General features: G+C 44.8%; 1 protein-coding gene across 1 annotated transcript in view; it reads left to right on the top strand.

Annotated features, from left to right (window-relative positions):
* Positions 1–18,651, top strand: part of LOC138666587 (uncharacterized) — a 173,551-nt gene that overhangs the window by 121,479 nt on the left and 33,421 nt on the right. Inside the window, exon 25 of the mRNA XM_069754788.1 lies at positions 12,192–12,974. Within this exon, the coding sequence (XP_069610889.1) occupies positions 12,192–12,974 (783 nt within the window). The remainder of the gene's footprint in view (positions 1–12,191; positions 12,975–18,651) is intronic.

The following is an 18,651-nucleotide window of genomic DNA, read 5'->3' as shown; positions in this document are numbered from 1 at the left end:
GTACTTGGCATTAGAAGGTGTTGGCCCGTAACGTCCCAGATCTATAAACTGCAAAACTAAATGACAGTGTACGTAGAATGTGCTGACAATATAGAAAATCATGTGAAGAAAAATATAATCCGAATGATGGGCCTTGCTTTTATGATGAGACACCAGACCAAGTTCTTTTTATTTTTTTTAATTCAAATAAATTTTTATTAAGAATAACAAGATAAATGACATGTTACATTCTCATTTTCAATACAAAGCTTTTCCCCCCCCCTTCAAACATTCCCCTTCAATCCCACCACCCCCCAACCCCACCCAACAAAGCAGCTCACCTTGCTTAGCACTTCCATCATTAGACCAATATACTATCTAATCCCTCGGCCAATAATATAAGCCACATTTAACATTACCATTAATTAGGATCCTTAATTATCTCTCCCTCTATAATACCCCTATCCCATAGCAATCCACGGAGACCACATTTTATTGAACATTTCGATTTTCCCTCTTTTTTGATAAAACCCCTTTTCCAGTGTCAGGCCCTGCTTCACATACTGGAGGAACTCTCCTCTTGACGGCGGTTCTTCCCTAATCCAATTTCGAGCTATTACCTTCCTAGCCATGTATAACAATCTGGCAATAGCTATCTTCAGGTTGTTATCCACTCCAATCTCATCCACACATCCCAACAAGCACACAAGTGGATCCCTTGGCACCTTACATCCATACGCACCTTCCATACGACTCAAAACTACCACCCAAAAAGCAGCCAGTCTCGGACACGTCCACATCATATGGAGTATATCAGCATCTGCAGTTTTACACCTCGGGCATTCAGAATCATCACGCAAACCAGCCTTATATAGCACCATCGGTGACTTATAAACCCTGTGTATCACATAGAGCTGTGACAGTCTATATGGTTCGCTCAGTGACAATCGTGGGACCCATTCTAGCACCGACTCCCAAGTCTCATTCTCCATTGGACCCAGATCCCTCTCCCACTTAGCTCTCGCCATTATTGGAAACCCCAATAGGAAAGTGTGCAACAGATCTTTATACAAAGTAGATATGACTCCCCCAGTAGTCCCTTCATTACACACATACTCCAGTACTATATCCCTCTGAATTCCAATACCTCCGTTTCTACTCTGAGCTCCAAAAGCATGCCTCATCCGCAAATACTGAAATTCCCCCACAGTCCCAAGACCAAATTCCGCCTGTAATTGGGAAAATTATTTCAATTCACCTCGCTCAATTATTTGATACACGTACTGAATCCCTTTGACCTGCCATTCTGTCAGTACCCCCAGTGCCTCAAACTCCTGTAAGTTGCTGTTATGCCATAGCGGTGAGAATCTAGTCAAATCCGTGACCCCCCGTATATGTCTCAGCCTGCCCCACATCCTGCGTATCAACAACACAGTCGGGTATAATTTCCCCAGAGCCCCCAGGGATTCATCCTCCAAACATTGTACCACTGGCCTTCTTTTTGTCACCACTTCCATCAGCCGTTGTACCGCCCCAGATGACCCTTCATGCGCCCAGCCTTTTAAATGCTGACTCTGGGCTGCAAGAAAATTTATTTCAGGGTTAGGCAATGCCAATCCCCCATCTTCCTTGGGTTGCTGAAGTGTCTCCAGTTTGATACGCGGATGCTGTCTCCCCCATATCAAATTCCTGAACAGAGAGTTAATCTGTCTAAATCTCCCGCGTGGTATCCAAACTGGCGCATTATGAAGAATATACAGTATTTTTGGCATCAAAATCATTTTAATAAGATTCACCCTACCTACCACAGATAAATGCAGTTTAAGCCAAGCATCCGCTTTCGCTTTTAGAACACCTAAGATTGTTGTCAGATTTCTATGTATATACTCAGTGACCGGCATAGATACCCATATTCCAAGGTACTTAAATTGGCTAGTCACCTCCAGTCGCCCATCCTCCAGTGGCTCCCCACCATCATCATCCACCTTAAACAAGACAGACTTACTCCAGTTTATCCTAAGTCCCGACACCGATCCGAAACGCTCAATAATCCCAATGGCTCCCTCCAAGGACGTACCCGGGTCAGCCAGAAATAGCAGAATGTCATCCGCATAAAACGCCACCCTTTTTTCAATCATCCCATATTTAAACCCAGTCACCTCATCAGACCGTCGAAGCTTAGCAGCCAGTGGTTCCACAGCCAGAGCAAACAAAAGAGGAGAGAGCGGACACCCCTGTCTCGTCCCTCTAGCCACTTGTATGGTCCGTGATAACTGCCCATTTACCCTAACCCTAGCCATCGGCATCGAGTACGTCAGTCGAATCCAGGATATGAACTGCGGTCCAAACCCCATACTCCGGAGCACCTGCCAGAGATATCCCCACTCCACACTATCGAACGCCTTATGAGCGTCTAAAGATGCAATAACTCTCTGGCCACAGTTGTCGGATCTGAGTTGCAAATTCATATACAGCCTTCGTAAGTTGATCGCAGTGGACCGATCAGGCATAAAGCCGGACTGGTCTGAGTGCACCAGGCCGGAAATAACACTTGTCAACCTCATCGCCAACACCTTAGCCAGAAGTTTAACGTCTGTAGTAAGCAAGGAGATTGGCCGATATGAATCCGGCTGAGTCGGGTCCTTCCCCTCCTTAGGAATCACCACTAGTATGGCCTCCCGCATAGATGCCGGTAGACGACCGCCACTCCTAGCCTCCTCCAGAAGTACCCTTAATTTAGGGATCCGCACTTCCCCAAAGTTTTTATAAATTTCAGCAGGAAATCCATCTACGCCAGGTGCCTTCCCATTAGCCATAGACTGCAGTGCCCGACCCAATTCCTCCTCCGTAATGGGAGCTTCCAAATCTTCTCTATCTATGTCACTCAGCCTTGGGAGCTCCAATTCCTCAAGGAACGCCACCGTGTCCTCCACCGACCCATCTACCTGAGAGGAATATAGGTCCGCATAAAAATCCGCAAAAATGTCCAAAATCTCTGAAGTCTCAGAGACAGCCACACCGCTCCCCGATACCAAAGAATGAACAAAGGAAGTGTTTCTCTGGGCAGAAGCCACCATCGATAGCAAATGACTCACAGATTCACCCTCCTGGTAAAAAGCCAGATTCATGAATTCCCTCTTCCTTTCAGCCTTACCGAGCAATACCTCCTCCAACTGACTCTGAGCTGCCTTTAGCCTCTTCCCAGCTTCCGGAGTACCTGTTATTACCATCTCATCCTCGGCTATCCTCAGCCCTTCAACCGCCAACCTCTCTGTCTCTCTTGATTTCCTCTTACACCTGCTAATATCCCTGAACAGCAGTCCCCTCAAGTACGCCTTCATGGCTTCCCACACAGTAAGAACATCTACACTTCCCTCGTTGATCTCAAAAAATTCCACCAACTCCTTCATTATCTTTTCCAAGTCCATACTGTGTAGCCAATTAGGGTGAATCTTCCACTCCTTCCTGCTCCCGATCCGTGTCCCCACCGGCCGAAATTCCACCTCAACTGGACTATGGTCTGAAAGAGCCCTAGGCAAATATCTCACCTCCCCTACCATCGTGTCCAGTAAACAGTTACCCAGCGCCAAGTCAATCCTAGACAAAGTACCATGAGCTGGCGAGTAGCATGAGTACGTCCTTTCCCCAATATGTCTAACTCTCCATAAATCAATCATACCTACTTCCCGGACATAGGTCCCAAACGTAGTGATATGTCCCCCTGTTCTATTCTGGGGATTTTTGTTTTTGTCCCAAAAGTCATCACAGATATTATTAAGATCGCCAATAATTAGAGATGGTAACGGTCCCCAACGCTCTACCCTCTCCAGCACCTCTCTTATCTTCTTACTTGAGTATGGGGGCGGAATATACATTGCCGCTATACACATCAACACTCCATTTATTTTACATTTCACCACCACATACTGACCATCCACATCCTCTTTTACCATTACCTCCTCATACTGCACCCCCGCAGGTATTAACACAGATACACCCCTAGAGTACGTCGAGAATGTAGAATGATACGCCCTCTGTATCCAGCGCCTATTCAATACGTTTACCCTCTCCCGCACTAAATGTGTCTCCAGCAGACATATCATTGAGACCTTCTGTTCTCGGACATACTGCAGAGTTGCCGCCCGCCATGTTTTATCCGCCAGACCTCTCACATTCCAACTCAATATTTTAATACAATCTCCCATAATGTGGCTCATCATTTCTTAAAGTATCCAATTTCCCAAGTATGAGCTGCCCCAATCCTCCCACCCCCCCTGCCCCCTCCCAACTTGCCCCCCTAACCCCCCCAATATAACGCATTCTTCCTCTCATCAAGAGTGGGGCTCCACTGCCCACTGCGAACACTCTCCCTTACTTAACCCTCTCCATTCGCGTCCCGCTGCCATAGCAATCACAATTTCCCCCCAACTTTCACTTTATTGTATCTTAACATTTCAACTTATATTAACATATAGAAAAAGTACCAAACCAGTTCACAGTACCCAGCATAACCCTCCTCCCCCGTACTTAGTAGTTGGTACTGTCCCCTCCGGCCATTCCTTCAATATGGCCCAGCAAAACCCCCAACAGTTGCTCAACTCTTTAACCATTGCTAACGAGCGCAGAACTCTCCTCTATCGACAGAGAAAACAAATCCCAACTGGATCTCGCCGAAATGTCAGTCGCCCATTCCCTTAAGTTTTTTCTCATGAGTATCAAGCCACTGGGTAGCGTCCTCCGGTGTCAAGAAAAAGTGGGTCTTATTAAAAGCCACCAGTCTCAGCTTGGCGGGAAACATCACAGAGTACTGCACTCCTAGCTCCCTCAGTCGCCGCTTGACTCCAGTAAACTTCATCTGCTGTTTCTGAACCGCAGCGGAATAATCCGGATAAATGGCAATTTTCTGACCTCCAGCCGTCAGATCTTCCATCTCTCTAGCCTTTCTAAGGATAATGTCTCTGTCTCTGTAATTGAGTATTTTAGCAAGCATGGTACGGGGATTCGCTCCTGGGGCAGGGGGCTGCTGCGGGACCCTATGAGCCCGTTCAACAGCAAAAACTTTAGTCAACACTGTGCTCCCAATCTTCTCCAGCAGCCAGTTCTCCACAAACTCAGTGGGATTTCTCCCCTCAGTCTTTTCAGGCAGCCCCACTATACGCATATTATTTCTTCTGGATCTATTTCCCAGATCCTCATTTTTAGCAGCGAGCTCGGCTATTGCTTGGGCGAACTTCTTTTCAGCTTTTTGTAGCTTAACTATGTGATCTTCTGCCGTGCTCACCCTCTCCTCCACCACTCCTATACGTTTGTCCATTTTCTGCAGAGCCGCATTAATCTGTGCCGTGTCCCCTTTAACTTCCTGCATCTGCTGGGCCAAGGAGTTCAGGGATTGCTGACATGAAGAAATCAGTGTGATAACATCTCTAAAGGTACCTTCACACTAAGCGACGCTGCAGCGATACCGACAACGATCCGGATCGCTGCAGCGTCGCTGTTTGGTCGCTGGAGAGCTGTCACACAGACAGCTCTCCAGCGACCAACGATCCCGAGGTCCCCGGTAACCAGGGTAAACATCGGGTTACTAAGCGCAGGGCCGCGCTTAGTAACCCGATGTTTACCCTGGTTACCATCGTTAAAGTAAAAAAAACAACCACTACATACTTACCTACCGCTGTCTGTCCCCGGCGCTCTGCTTCTCTGCTCTGGCTGTGAGCGCCGGGCAGCCGGAAAGCAGAGCGGTGACGTCACCGCTCTGCTTTCCGGCCGCTGTGCTCACAGCCAGAGCAGAGAAGCAGAGTGCCGGGGACAGACAGCGGTAGGTAAGTATGTAGTGGTTGTTTTTTTTACTTTAACGATGGTAACCAGGGTAAACATCGGGTTACTAAGCGCGGCCCTGCGCTTAGTAACCCGATGTTTACCCTTGTTACCAGCGAAGACATCGCTGAATCGGCGTTACACACGCCGATTCAGCGATGTCAGCGGGAGATCCAGCAACGAAACAAAGTTCTGGACTTTCTTCCCTGACCAGCGATATCACAGCAGGGGCCTGATCGCTGCTGCCTGTCACACTGGACGATATTGCTAGCCAGGACGCTGCAACGTCACGGATCGCTAGCGATATCGTCTAGTGTGACGGTACCATAAGAGTCGGCTCCTCTCCCTGTGATATGGCTTCAGGTCCCCCACTAGCCCCAGCCATGCTGCCTCTCCTTCCCCCTCTGTACCTCATGCTGCTCAGCCTTGCTTGCTTCCTCCTCCTCCTGGTCAGCTCCAGCTCCAGATCCTGGTTCTGCCTCCTCAGCAGCCTCCACTCTGGCATACTGCTGCAGCTTTGCGGCCACCTCCATGCGCCGCTGACATGCGGCGTTCTCCTTCTCGGCGTCCTCCCTAGCATCGGCACCATCTTGGCCGGCTCCTGCATCGCTGGTGCCAGCGTCTTTCTGCCACCTCCTGGTCATCGCTGCCGACTCCGGACCCGCCGCTCCGCACCGCTGCACTCTCCGGAACTTCAGCCAGCTGGATTTAGGTGAGTTAACCCGAAAATCGGGGTTAAAGCAGGATTTTTGTCCTTCTGGCAGCAGGAGCACTCTTCCCTGCTTCCACTCACATGGCCAGCTAGGACACGCCCCCTTGACCAAGTTCTTTTTATATATATGCTCCAACATAAACAGTAGACACATAAAAACAAGAAATATAATACAATCATCATTATTTTTCTCCTTTTCCTACTTATTCGTTTCCCCCTCAGCTCTCCCCTCCCCATTCAGAAGGGATTAAAGAAGAGAAAACCCTTCAATCAATAATTCTTGCCCATATTTCCAAAATTATTTGCTTCTACTTATCCGGGCTATTATTTTATTGGGATGTGTAGCTTGTCCAAAGCTGTTGTTAGATAAATATATTTTTAGAAGTTATCCAGTCCTTAAAAATAATTCTTCTTGCAGATAATAATCATGAAGTAATTAGATCCTTAGTAGGACAATCCAGCTTGACTCCTATAACAAAAATGAAATGACGAAACAATATTCAGCCTCTCAGCAACAAATGAGTTAACTGGTTCCCAAAATTCCCTAATTTCCCGGCAGTCCCAATACATATGAGATAGATCTGCCGCCTCCAAGATACACTTCGAACATTTAGAATTTTTAATATATCCAATTTTCTTTAGTCATTAAAAGTTAATTTTTATTTGTACTCTTTTTATTAGCTAGTAAAAGTTTGGTCACCCCTGGTCAATATTACTGTTATTGTGAACAGTTAAGCAAGCTGAAGACAAAATGATGTACAAAAAGAGCTAAAGTTAAAGATGACACTTTGTATTTTAGGCAAAAAAATGTCATATTTTACGTTTTAAAAATTACAAAAAGGAAAATGGGCTGATGCAAAAGTTTGGGACCCTTGGAGATTTGTGTGCTCCAATATTTTTGATGAAGGTTTTTAGACCTTTATAAGACTGTTAGGCTATGTTCAGGGGTGGACATACCGCATGTGCAGCCGATGCTGCAAGGCGGCTAACACTCAGGGCAATCTGGCATTTCTCCGGTCCCAAGGCTCCGATGCCCCCTGGCCAGATTGCCCACATGAACGGTGGGCAGGGAGCGATCCCTGCAGTTCCGCTGTCTACAGGAGAAAATGGCTGCGGAGCGGAGCTGCAGGGATCTGTCCTGTGCTTCCTGCCCGCGCTTCCTGTCGGACAAAGCAGCCATGGCTGGAAGACTTCAGCATTCAGCTCGCGGCTGTGTCGGAGAGAAAGCTGTTGGCGATGACGACGCTGTGGCTGCCGGGGAACATTCGGAGAGGTGAACTGTGTGGGTTGTGGAGATGTGTGTGTAACGTGCAGAGAGGTGAGTGGTGTGTGTGTGTGTAGGTGGTGGAGAGGGCAATGATGGGGGTGGTGGGGGAGAAAGCAATGATGGAGGTGGTGGAAAGAGCAGTGATGGGGATGGTGTGGGAGAAGACAATGATAGTGGTGGTGGATCAGACAATGATGGTGGTGGAAAGAGCAATGATGGGGATGGTGGAGGAGGAGGCAATGGTGGAGGTGGCAATGATGGAGGTGGTGGAAATGGCAATGATGGGAGTGGTGGGAGAAGAGGCAATGATGGGAGTGGTGGGAGAGGAGGCAATGATGGAGGTGGTGGAATGGGCAATAATGGTGGTGGTGGGGGAGAAAGCAATGATAGAGGTTGTGGAAAGGGCAATGATGGGACTGGTAGGTGAGAAAGCAATGATAGAGGTTTTACCATGTCATGTACTAGAAAATGAGAAAAAAATTACAAGTACGGTAAAATTGCAAAAAAGTGCAATCCCATACTTGTTTTTGTTTGGCTTTTTTACTAGGTTCACTAAATGCTAAAAATGACCTGCCATTATGATTGTCCAGGTCATTACGAATTCATAGACACCAAACATCTCTAGGTTCTTTTTTATCTAAGTGGTGAAAACAAAATCCAAACTTTGTAAAAAAAAAATAAAAATTGCGCCATTTTCCTATACCCATAGCATCTCCATTTTTCGTGTTCTCAGATTGGGTGAGGGCTTATTTTTTGAGTGCCGAGCTGACGTTTTTAACTATATCATTTTGGTGCAGATATGATCATTTGATCATTCGTTATTGCATTTTAATGTAATTTTGTGGCGACCAAAAAAGTAATTCTGGTGTTTTGACTTTTTTCTCACTTTGCCGTTTAGCGATCAGGTTAATGCTTTTTTGTTAATAGATCTGGTGATTCTGAATACGGCGAAACCAAATATGTGTATGTTTGATTTTTTTTTTGTTTTTATTTTGAATGGGGCGAAAGGGGGGTGATTTGAACTTTTATATATTTTTTATTTTTTAAAAAAACTTTTTATTTTTTATTTTTGGCATGCTTCAATAGTCTCTATGGGAGACTAGAAGCTGCCAGAACCTGATCGGCTCAGCTACATAGAGGCGATATCCCACAACTGGCAGTAATAATTTGGACCAAGTTTCCTTTTTGCTTAAAATTTTTTTTTTTGCTTAAATTTCGTGATAATTGGGGGTGAAGTTTTGTCTCTTAATCTTTTGTTTGTGCCGTTATGTTAATACCCAAATATTTGAATTCAGAAACCACTTCTAAGCCAGAACCTGAATATGAAGGTTGGTTATCATAATTATCTAATGGGAGTAAGGCTATGTGCCCACGTTCCAGATTTTTAGCATTTTTGCGGCGGTTTTCCGCTGCAAAAACGCTTACATTAAGCATTCCATTATTTTAATTCATTCCGCAATTTTTGTGCCCATTCTGCCTTTTTTTTCCCCCCCAAAAAAAACAAAACAGCATGTTGATTAATTTTGCGGAAAATCTGCGGATTTGATGCTATATTATTGTATTGGGATGCTCCGGAAGAAAACGTGAAAAATTGCAAGCGGATTTCCTGCGAAAGGAGTCTGGTTTTGATCAGGAAAATTATGCGAGCATTCTGCAACGTGGGCACATAGCCTAAGACTGATTTGTTCCAGTTGATCTTTTAACCCAAATATTTCCCAAATCTTTCGATAATCTCCATCGTCACTAGTAAAGTATTTGAAGCCTCCGCCAAGAACAACAAAGTGTCGTCAGCATAGAGGGCCACCTTTTTTTCCATTGCTCCTGTACGGAATCCTACTATGCCCGGATGTTTCTTGATAACTTCGGCGACAGGTTAAATTGCCAATGACATTCAGAATATTTAATATATCCTATCTTCTGCATAAAAGTTGGGAACGGTGCAACCTGTGAATAACCGTAAATTGGAACATTCTCTCATATGACGTAGAGAAGAACATTATCAGAATTTACAATTATTTTCCATTATGTAAGATAAATCCAAGATCTGATTCCCAGAATTTATTCTCTTCTGAAAGTCGATTCATCAAATGTTTTATAGGGAACTAATTCTGCCTTTACAGATTTCAGTTGACAATAAATAATCCATGAAAAGATATGTTCACCCAAAACGAAAAGCCGGGGTGAAGACTGAATAGAATGTCTTAGGCTACTTTCACATTTCCGTCTTTTGCCAAGCGTTGCAATGCGTCGTTCTGTTAAAAAAACGCATCCTGCAAAGTTGCCCGCAGGATGTGTTTTTTCCCCATAGGCTTGTATTAGCGACGCATCGCGACGTATGGACACACGTTCCATACGTCGTGCACTGGATGCGTCATTTTTTGGCGGACCGTCGTAGCAAAAAAACGTTCAAGGGTCCTGCAATTTTAAGTGCGCAGGCGTGGCCGGAACTCCACCCCCTCCTCCCTGGGACTTTACTATGGGCAGCGGACGCGTTGAAACACTGCGTCTGCTGCCCACGTTGCACAGAATTTTCACAACGTCCGACGGTCACGTACCGACGGAAATGTGAAAGAAGTCTTATCTGCAAATAAGGAGAGAAATGTGAATCCTCTAATCCTACTTGTATAACAAATCCCTCTATTAATATATGTGAAAGTGAATAAAAAAGGAATAATTAAAGTTCGGCACTGTAAGAAATGAGGGAGGTAAATATTATCCCACAGTGGGCACATGGAGGCCAGGCAGTAGTGATGAGCGAATATACTCGTTACTCGAGATTTCCCGAGCATGCTCGGATGGCCTCCAAGTATTTTTTAATGCTCGGAAATTTAGTTTTTATTGCTGCAGCTGAATGATTTACATCTGTTAGCCAGCATAAGTACATGTGGTGGTTGCCTGGTTGCTAGGGAATCCCCACATGTACTTATGCTGGCTAACAGATGTAAATCAGTCAGCTGCGGCAATAAAAACTAAATCTCCGAGCACTAAAAAGTACTCAGAGGACTCCCAAGCATGCTCGGGAAATCTCGAGTAACGAGTATATTCGCTCATCACTACCAGGCAGCCCACCCATATGAGCTTTTAACAATTCCTCGCAAAATTTAGTTAGCAAAAAAAGGACAGCAATTAATACATAAAGGTCAGATATTTGTACCTTCAAGAGCCTGAAATATATTTTCTCTTAAGAATTCTATAAATGTCCATTATATAAGAACTTGTACTGGAGCCATCCATTGTTGAGTCTGAGAGGCCGGAATATAAAAGTCCCCCTTTATTAGAATAGTAAATGTAGTTAACCCTTTTAGGACCAGAGTATTTCTAATTTTTGCACTTTTAATGATTCCTTGCCTTCTTCCAAGGGCCATAACAGCTTTTTTTTTTCAGTGAACATGGACGTCTTAGTGCTTGTGTTTTTGTGGGACAAGTTGTAGATTTAAATGGCAGCATTCAGTTTACTATAGAATGTACTGAAAACTAGGGGAAAAATTATAATTGGGAAGAAATTGTGAAAAAATGCAACTCTGCCATTGTTTGTTTTTTTATTTTAAGAGATGAAAAAATGTCTTAATATTGCAAAAACTAAATTTTCCCTTCGTGTTGGCATTTTCCAAGACCCATTTACTGATCAGGTAAGTTTTTGTTGGAACCAATTGGCCAAAGGCCGGTTTCACACTAGCATTTGAGTCTGCAGCGTACGCCTGCATACTTTTTTCCTTAAGATCTGCAAACATCCGCATGTGTCTTGCATACCTATGTTTAACATTGTGTACGCAGGGACGTGGATGCGCACCCGTGCGTCATTTTGACGTGCCCGCCAAACGCAACATGCGGACCCAAACGCTAGTGTGAAACCGACCTAAGTAACATTTTTAGCTGGTGTATTATTCCTGTCTGGGAGGCAGAACAAACAAACAAGGTTGAACATCATACTCTACTCGTTCCTGCTCTGAAGTCTAGTGTTTGATTGTCAACTAGTTTTGTCTTAGTAAATAGTTTAATTTTTCGACATAACGTGTAATTTCTATGTATACTTTAGAAATATCATGCAAATATATTTTAAGGATATTTTATTAAAAAATCATTTTTATTATTGGCAGATGACTGTACCAGGAGATCAGAAGGTCAAGTGACATCTTCATTTTTTAAATCAGACGACCTTGATATCACACAAGATATAACTGAAGTGAATGCAATTACTCCGGTTATTCCATCATCCCTTCACATCAAAGATCTATCATCTCATCCTTATAGACAAATGCTAACTTCTGATTCATCACAGACTATTAAGAAAAATGAAAGTCACAAAAGAGGAATTGAAAATCGAACTGCTCTTAAAGCAAAGAAGCCATTTTCAAGTACAAAATGTAGAAAATGTTTTTCCCTCAAAATGTCTTTTGGTACTCAGAAAAAAATTCCCACAAAGGAGAAAAGATTTTCTTGTGCAGAGTGTGGGAAATATTTTAAGCGCAAGTCAGAACTTGTTAGACATGAGAGAGTTCACACAGGGGAGAAGCCATATTCATGTTCAGAATGTGGGAAACGTTATACTGATAAATCATATCTAGTTATACACCAAAAATCACATACAGGAGAGAAGGCCTTTTCATGTTCAGAATGTGGGAAATGTTTTAATCTAAAATCGGCTTTAGTTATCCATCAGAAACTTCACACAGGGGAGAAGCCATATTTATGTTCAGAATGTGGGAAATGTTTTGTAGGGAAATCAAATTTAGTTGTTCATCAGAGAATTCACACAGGGGAGAAACCTTTTTTATGTTCAGAATGTGGAAAATGTTTTGCAGATAAATCAACTTTTGTTACACACCAGAGAACTCACACAGGGGAGAAACCTTTTTCATGTTCAGAATGCGGGAAATGTTTTATAAGGAAATCAAATTTAGTTGTTCATCAGAGAACTCATACAGGGGAGAAACCTTTTTCATGTTCACAATGTGGGAGATGCTTTAATCAGAAATCAGAGTTAGTTGTCCATCAGAGAGCTCACACAGGGGAGAAACCTTTTTCATGTTCACAATGTGGTAAATATTTTGTAGATAAATCATATCTTGTTAGACACCAAAGAACTCACACAGGGGAGAAACCTTTTTCATGTTCAGAATGTGGGAGAAATTTTGCAGCTCAATCACATCTTGTTAGACACCGGAGAATTCACACAGGAGAAACCATATATTTTGACAAACAGTACACATAACACAAGACAACACATAACAAAATACAGTCAAAGTAACTATAAATAAGTAAATGAGAAAGAAAAGCAAATTAGAACTTAAATTAGAATTAAAATATAAGCATTTCCCAATAGACATCTCTTATCTAAAGAGCAAGAGAACATTATCAGTACATATTTCATATTGTTTATCTATATATTGACTATATGGGCAAGAGTATTGTGACCCCAACCCCCCCCCCCCCCCAAAAAAAAAAAAGAACAACATTTTTTCTTCTTTTTTTTCCCCTAACGCCCAATCTTGGCAATCTGCCATTCTTTACAGTTTTTGTAACAATCTCCATGTCTGAATAAATGTCTTTAGTTTATGTACATTACAGTAATAAACATGTTCATGTTGCAAGTTATGATTTACAGCTATGATCCATGCTTTCTTTGTAGGGACATCAGATGGGAACCACATTTATATAAGCAATTTCTGTGCTAAGTATAGTAGTTTTTCACCGTCATTAGGATCGGATTCCTTTTTCTATACCCCAATGCACATATTATTGGGTTTAATACGATTTGATTTGTCTCAATAACCTGACCCCTCAAAATTTACTATTTATAGCATAACAATAACATACAATGGGTTAATCTGACACTTGGGACACTCGTGTCCCCATTGTTATTCATCTTTGACAAAACCTCTGGTGTTAAATAAATCTTATGTACAATGAACAATTACAAAATTCTACCTTTTGTATTTTTTGTAAAACAATTCATTAAGACTAATGTTCCATACACCATTCTTAATGAGGAAGGTTCAGCAATAAGATGTGTGAATTTCATCAAGACGCCACTAATAAGATGCTCCAAATTCATTATTAGTGGCTCACCAGTAATAGTTCTCCAGTTAGGCACCGGAGTAACATTCCTGGTGTAAGAAACAAGACGCTATCAAATATATTTTATTGCAATTTATATTATTCTCAAATGCTCTTTATATGAACAACATCAGAGTCTCATTATACCGAGTAGAGAAGCTCCAGGGACAAAGACCCCGTCTAACATGCTGGAGGCCAGGCCCAGAATATCCAGCCATGATGCCCAGATTCTCTCATTTTTGGCTCTGGCGTTTCTTTTAGAATAAATCCCTTTTTCACACAGTCCTGTAGTAATGACTTTGTTAATCACGTGTTGTATGAGGGTTTGTCTGAATCCATCAAATGTTATCAATTTATGTGCAGTTTTATGTGTCCAGTGTCCGTTCTACATACCATAATAAAAGAAAATCAAACAGGAAAAAAGATGTGCATACCAAAGGCATCAACCTTCAAAAAAACATAACTTTATTTATACAAGAAGCACAGCAGGGCAAGACATACATTTAAAAACCAAAGAGCAAGCACATGGCTGATAAGCTACATGCAACCCCCCAGGCAGTTGGAAACAAATACCAGCAAGCACCCAATAATTTAAAGTATATCAAAAGAGAAGTATGTATATATACATGTGCAACAATAAATACCCATCTGCTACCAGCTACAGTCTCGGCAGTCTAGCTGGAGTAACCAACTGCACAGGCGCGATGAGGTAAACTTGTTGAACCGGAAGTAGATGCCGGTCTGCACACGCCATGAGGAAACCACACGTCGTCGCATCCTCGCAGACGGTGATTATTACACTTTATTATTTGGCTATAAAAGAGCAGGGTGAGGCTGTTTATCTCACCCTTCCCTGATGAAGACGCTGTCCTAGCGTCGATATGCATGGGACTTTGGTCTCCTTCTTTCATCCCCCAGCACTAGCACCTTATTTTTGGCTGTCGCATCTTTGCCTGGCCCTTTTGGACTTTTAGGATTTTGGATCATAGCACTTGCTTCCCTCCCAGGTTTTTGGGTGACATCTCCTGTAATCCTGTGGCTCTTATCCTTGTATGGTAATACTTGGTAAATATGCCTAGGGTGCGGAACTCGTGTCCAATCCTTATTTCTTGGTGCATTTTGTCTGATGCCTATAGAATATAGCTGGTAGCAGATGGGTATTTATTGTTGCACATGTATATATACATACTTCTCTTTTGATATACTTTAAATCATTGGGTGCTTGATGGTATTTGTTTCCAACTGCCTGGGGGGTTGCATGTAGCTTATCAGCCATGTGCTTGCTCCTTGGTTTTTAAATGTTTTTAAATGTATGTCTTGCCCTGCTGTGCTTCTTGTATAAATAAAGTTATATTTTTTTGAAGGTTGATCCCATTGGTGTGCATATCTTTTTTCTTGTTTGATTTTCAATTGTCCTTTATATATGCATATGGTTGATCCCTGACTTATTTATTTTTGTGGTGCCCGCTACTCTCTTTGTACACAACCATAATAAAAGAAACCTTGGTGTCTATGGCACCCCTTGGGGTCCAGACGCCACACAGGTACTGCACCTCAGCCAGATGTGTGGTATCTAGCTCTCGGGTAAGAAGGGGGTGCTATCTGGGACCCACACACTAGCATCCAACACCACTCCAGGCCAGGGGATCTGGGTGGACCCTATTTAGGGAGGGCCCCATCTCAGGCTGGAGCTGCTAGAAGGAAGGGCTCCTTGGGACCAGGGAAGTGAGGAATCCACCCGTGGCGCCCGAATTCACGCCGACTGTAGTCAGGTGCAAGGACCAGGTCGCAGTGGGGAAACAGCCCCAGACTAGTGGAGAAACTGCAAGACTCAGCTAGCAAACCGGAGGCTGTGGTGTCTGTATGTGCCACAGCCAAATCCACACACATTTGCTAAAAAGGCAGCCATATAAGATCAAGGGGACCAGGAGGACATCTCCCGACAGGATCTGAGGCTGCTGGCTTGGTACACTGTGAGGCGCAGGGCAGGAGGGCGAAGTCAGCACAGACAGACAGCCAGGGAACGTACACAAGAAGGGAGTCTCGGAAAAGTGCACCCAAATTACCTGAGAGCTTGCTGGTCCACAGACCCGGAGGACACAGCACCCAGCTGGTGATTGTACCAACAGACTCTGAGTAAAGTGTGAAAATTGCACCCTGTCCTCAGAATTATTACTGCATCACCAGCCCTACACTGCAACATTCAGCATCATCAAGTTTACCACAAAACTGCCCTGGGGCCTAGCTCTACCCGTGGAGAGCAGTAACATCTCTGCTGCATCACCAACTGCCCCAGTGGACCTGAACCACAGTGTCGGCCATTTTCTTATTGCCGAACACCATGGATGGCGTCACAAACTAATCCCCTATGAACTTTATTTCCCCTTCATTTCAAGGGTTGCTGTTGCCCTGATAACCCCCGAAGAACCGACGGACCCGGCCTGGGTATCCCACGGCCCTGGCAGGCGCTCCATGTCTCCGACCAAACCCGCCAATTATGATTATACAATTGTAGTAACTTTACTCCAAAGAAGAACTTATAATCCGGCAGCACGTATATAAAATCAGCAGACACCACTAAACACTTCAGACCTTTAGCCTCTGTACATATGCCGACCTTGTGGAGAAACAGATATGTCAAAAAATGTAATAGTCAGGGCTGCTTGGGGAAGCAGACTGGAAAATTGCCTAGGGCCCCCATCCCAAAAGGGCCGCTGCCACCGGGCAATAATTACCTTTTATTTCCCCTATTTCTGTACTGCGCATGTGTCATGCCGTTGCTGCCGCCGCCTCTCCCCACTGCAGCTCGCCGGGTGCGCGCGCACGTCGCATTCAGCTCTGCGCGTGCGCGCATCTGATTCCTCTGTTGGCGCTCTTTCCTGTCCTCTCCGTCATCCTGGAGGACTGTAACCCGGAAGTAGCTCCCATGCTGCTATGTAAACTGCTTCCTGCTGCTTCTCTGTGCCTGATGTTCATTTGTGTTTACAAGTGCTTCTGGCCACCTGTGGTCTCTGTTCGTTCCTAGCTCTCTGACTTTGGGTCTCCTCCGCCTTCTGCAGTGCCTGCCTGTTTCCTGTGTTCCTGCCTTGTTCCTTCAGTTCCTTTTCCTCTGCGGTACCTGCCCGGCTCCTATATCTTTTCCTTGCTCCCGTCAGCCTCGGTGTCTCCATATTGTCCTGCCAGCCTCCGTGCCTCCGTAGCGTTCCCATCTTCTCCCTTGTCTCAGTAGTTCCTTTTTGTTCCCTCTTTCCCTTTGTGCCTGCTGTGTTCCCATCTGTTCTCAGTCGACCCTCCAGCTTCTGTGGCGATAGTCCCTCACGGGCCTGCCCCTAACTCTCCCTGTATAGGGGGCAGTCCACCTGGTCAGCTCGTCCGAGAGGGGTTCGTCATCACGGTCCAGTGGGTCCACGCTCCGTTTTTCACTGTTTGAATCTTCATGCTCTAATAGGACTGCACTCGGGTGACATCCGAGTGCAGCCAGATTCTTACAGCGTCACAGTAACATCAGGCCATGGACCCCGCTGGAGTCTCCGCCACTCAAAAGGAGTTACTCTTTTCGCGTGAAAACCAGACTAGGATCATGTCATTTTTAAAGAATATGGAGTCTCGCCTAGCGGCTTTACAGCCTTCTGATCCTGGTATTGCTCCGCAGTTGGTTGCCCTTCAGCAGGAGCTAGGTCAACAACGGGACACTCGGTCCCATATTTTGAATTTTATGGCCTCCATTAATGATCGGCTTCTCTCCCTCCAGAATGTGGCCTCTGTTTCCACTCCTGTCTCTGCGCCACAACCCTCGCCCCGACTTGCTAGACCTCCTCGGTATGGTGGGGATTCTAAAGCGTGCCGCGGCTTTCTTAATCAATGCCAGTTGCATTTTGAATTGTCTCCGCTACTTTATCCTACCGACCGAGCTAAGGTTGCTTTTATAGTATCCCATTTGGAGGGTGAGGCTTTGGCATGGGTTAATCCCCTCTGGGAGCGTGATGATCCTTTGGTCTCCCAACTCAATCCGTTCCTGGATACCTTCCGTAAGGTTTTTGATGAACCTGGTCGTCTGGTCTCTACCACTGAGTCCCTCTTTAACCTTTACCAGGGTACTCTCTCAGTAGCCCAGTACGCCATCCGCTTCCGGACTCTGTCCTCAGACCTTGGGTGGAATAATGAGGCTTTGGTTGGAGCGTTTTGGCGTGGTTTGTCTTCACGGATTAAGGATGAGTTGGCGGGACAGGACACTCCCACCTCTTTGGATGATCTTATCTCCTTGGCCATATGCATTGATCTGCGCTTTCAGGAGCGCACTCGTGAGCTTGCCAGAGAGAGGAGACCTCTTCGCCAGACCACTGTTGCTCGAGGGACTTCTTTTTCTCAAGCAGCCCCGGTGGCTTCTTCATCTTCTCCTGAATCCATGCAGGTCGATCGCCTTAAGTCTACTGAGCAACGCCGCAAGGAGAGACTCGCACAAGGTCTTTGTTTTTACTGCGGCAGTGCCTCTCATCTCTTACGCGCTTGTCCTCAGAAGCCGGGAAACGCATCCGCCTAGGGCAGGTAAGAGAGTCCTTCCTAGGTGGTTATGATTCCCCTCCGCCTCTGGTTTTGTCTGTTATTCTACATTTAGGTTCCCGTCACTTTTCTCTGGAGGCTTATGTTGATTCAGGAGCGGCTGGGAACTTTGTTCAGCTCGAGGTTGTTAACAGGCTTGGGATACCTGTTAGACCCTTGGAGACTCCCAGACAAATAGCTTCCGTCGATGGTCAGCCTTTGCGGGAGACCGTTAACTTGGTTACGGAGGAAGTCGAACTTCAGATTGGAGCTCTTCATCGTG

The sequence above is a fragment of the Ranitomeya imitator genome, chromosome 2 (genome assembly GCF_032444005.1).
Source record: "Ranitomeya imitator isolate aRanImi1 chromosome 2, aRanImi1.pri, whole genome shotgun sequence".
Classification (NCBI taxonomy): domain Eukaryota; kingdom Metazoa; phylum Chordata; class Amphibia; order Anura; family Dendrobatidae; genus Ranitomeya; species Ranitomeya imitator.
This window is presented reverse-complemented; position numbering and strand designations above follow the sequence as displayed.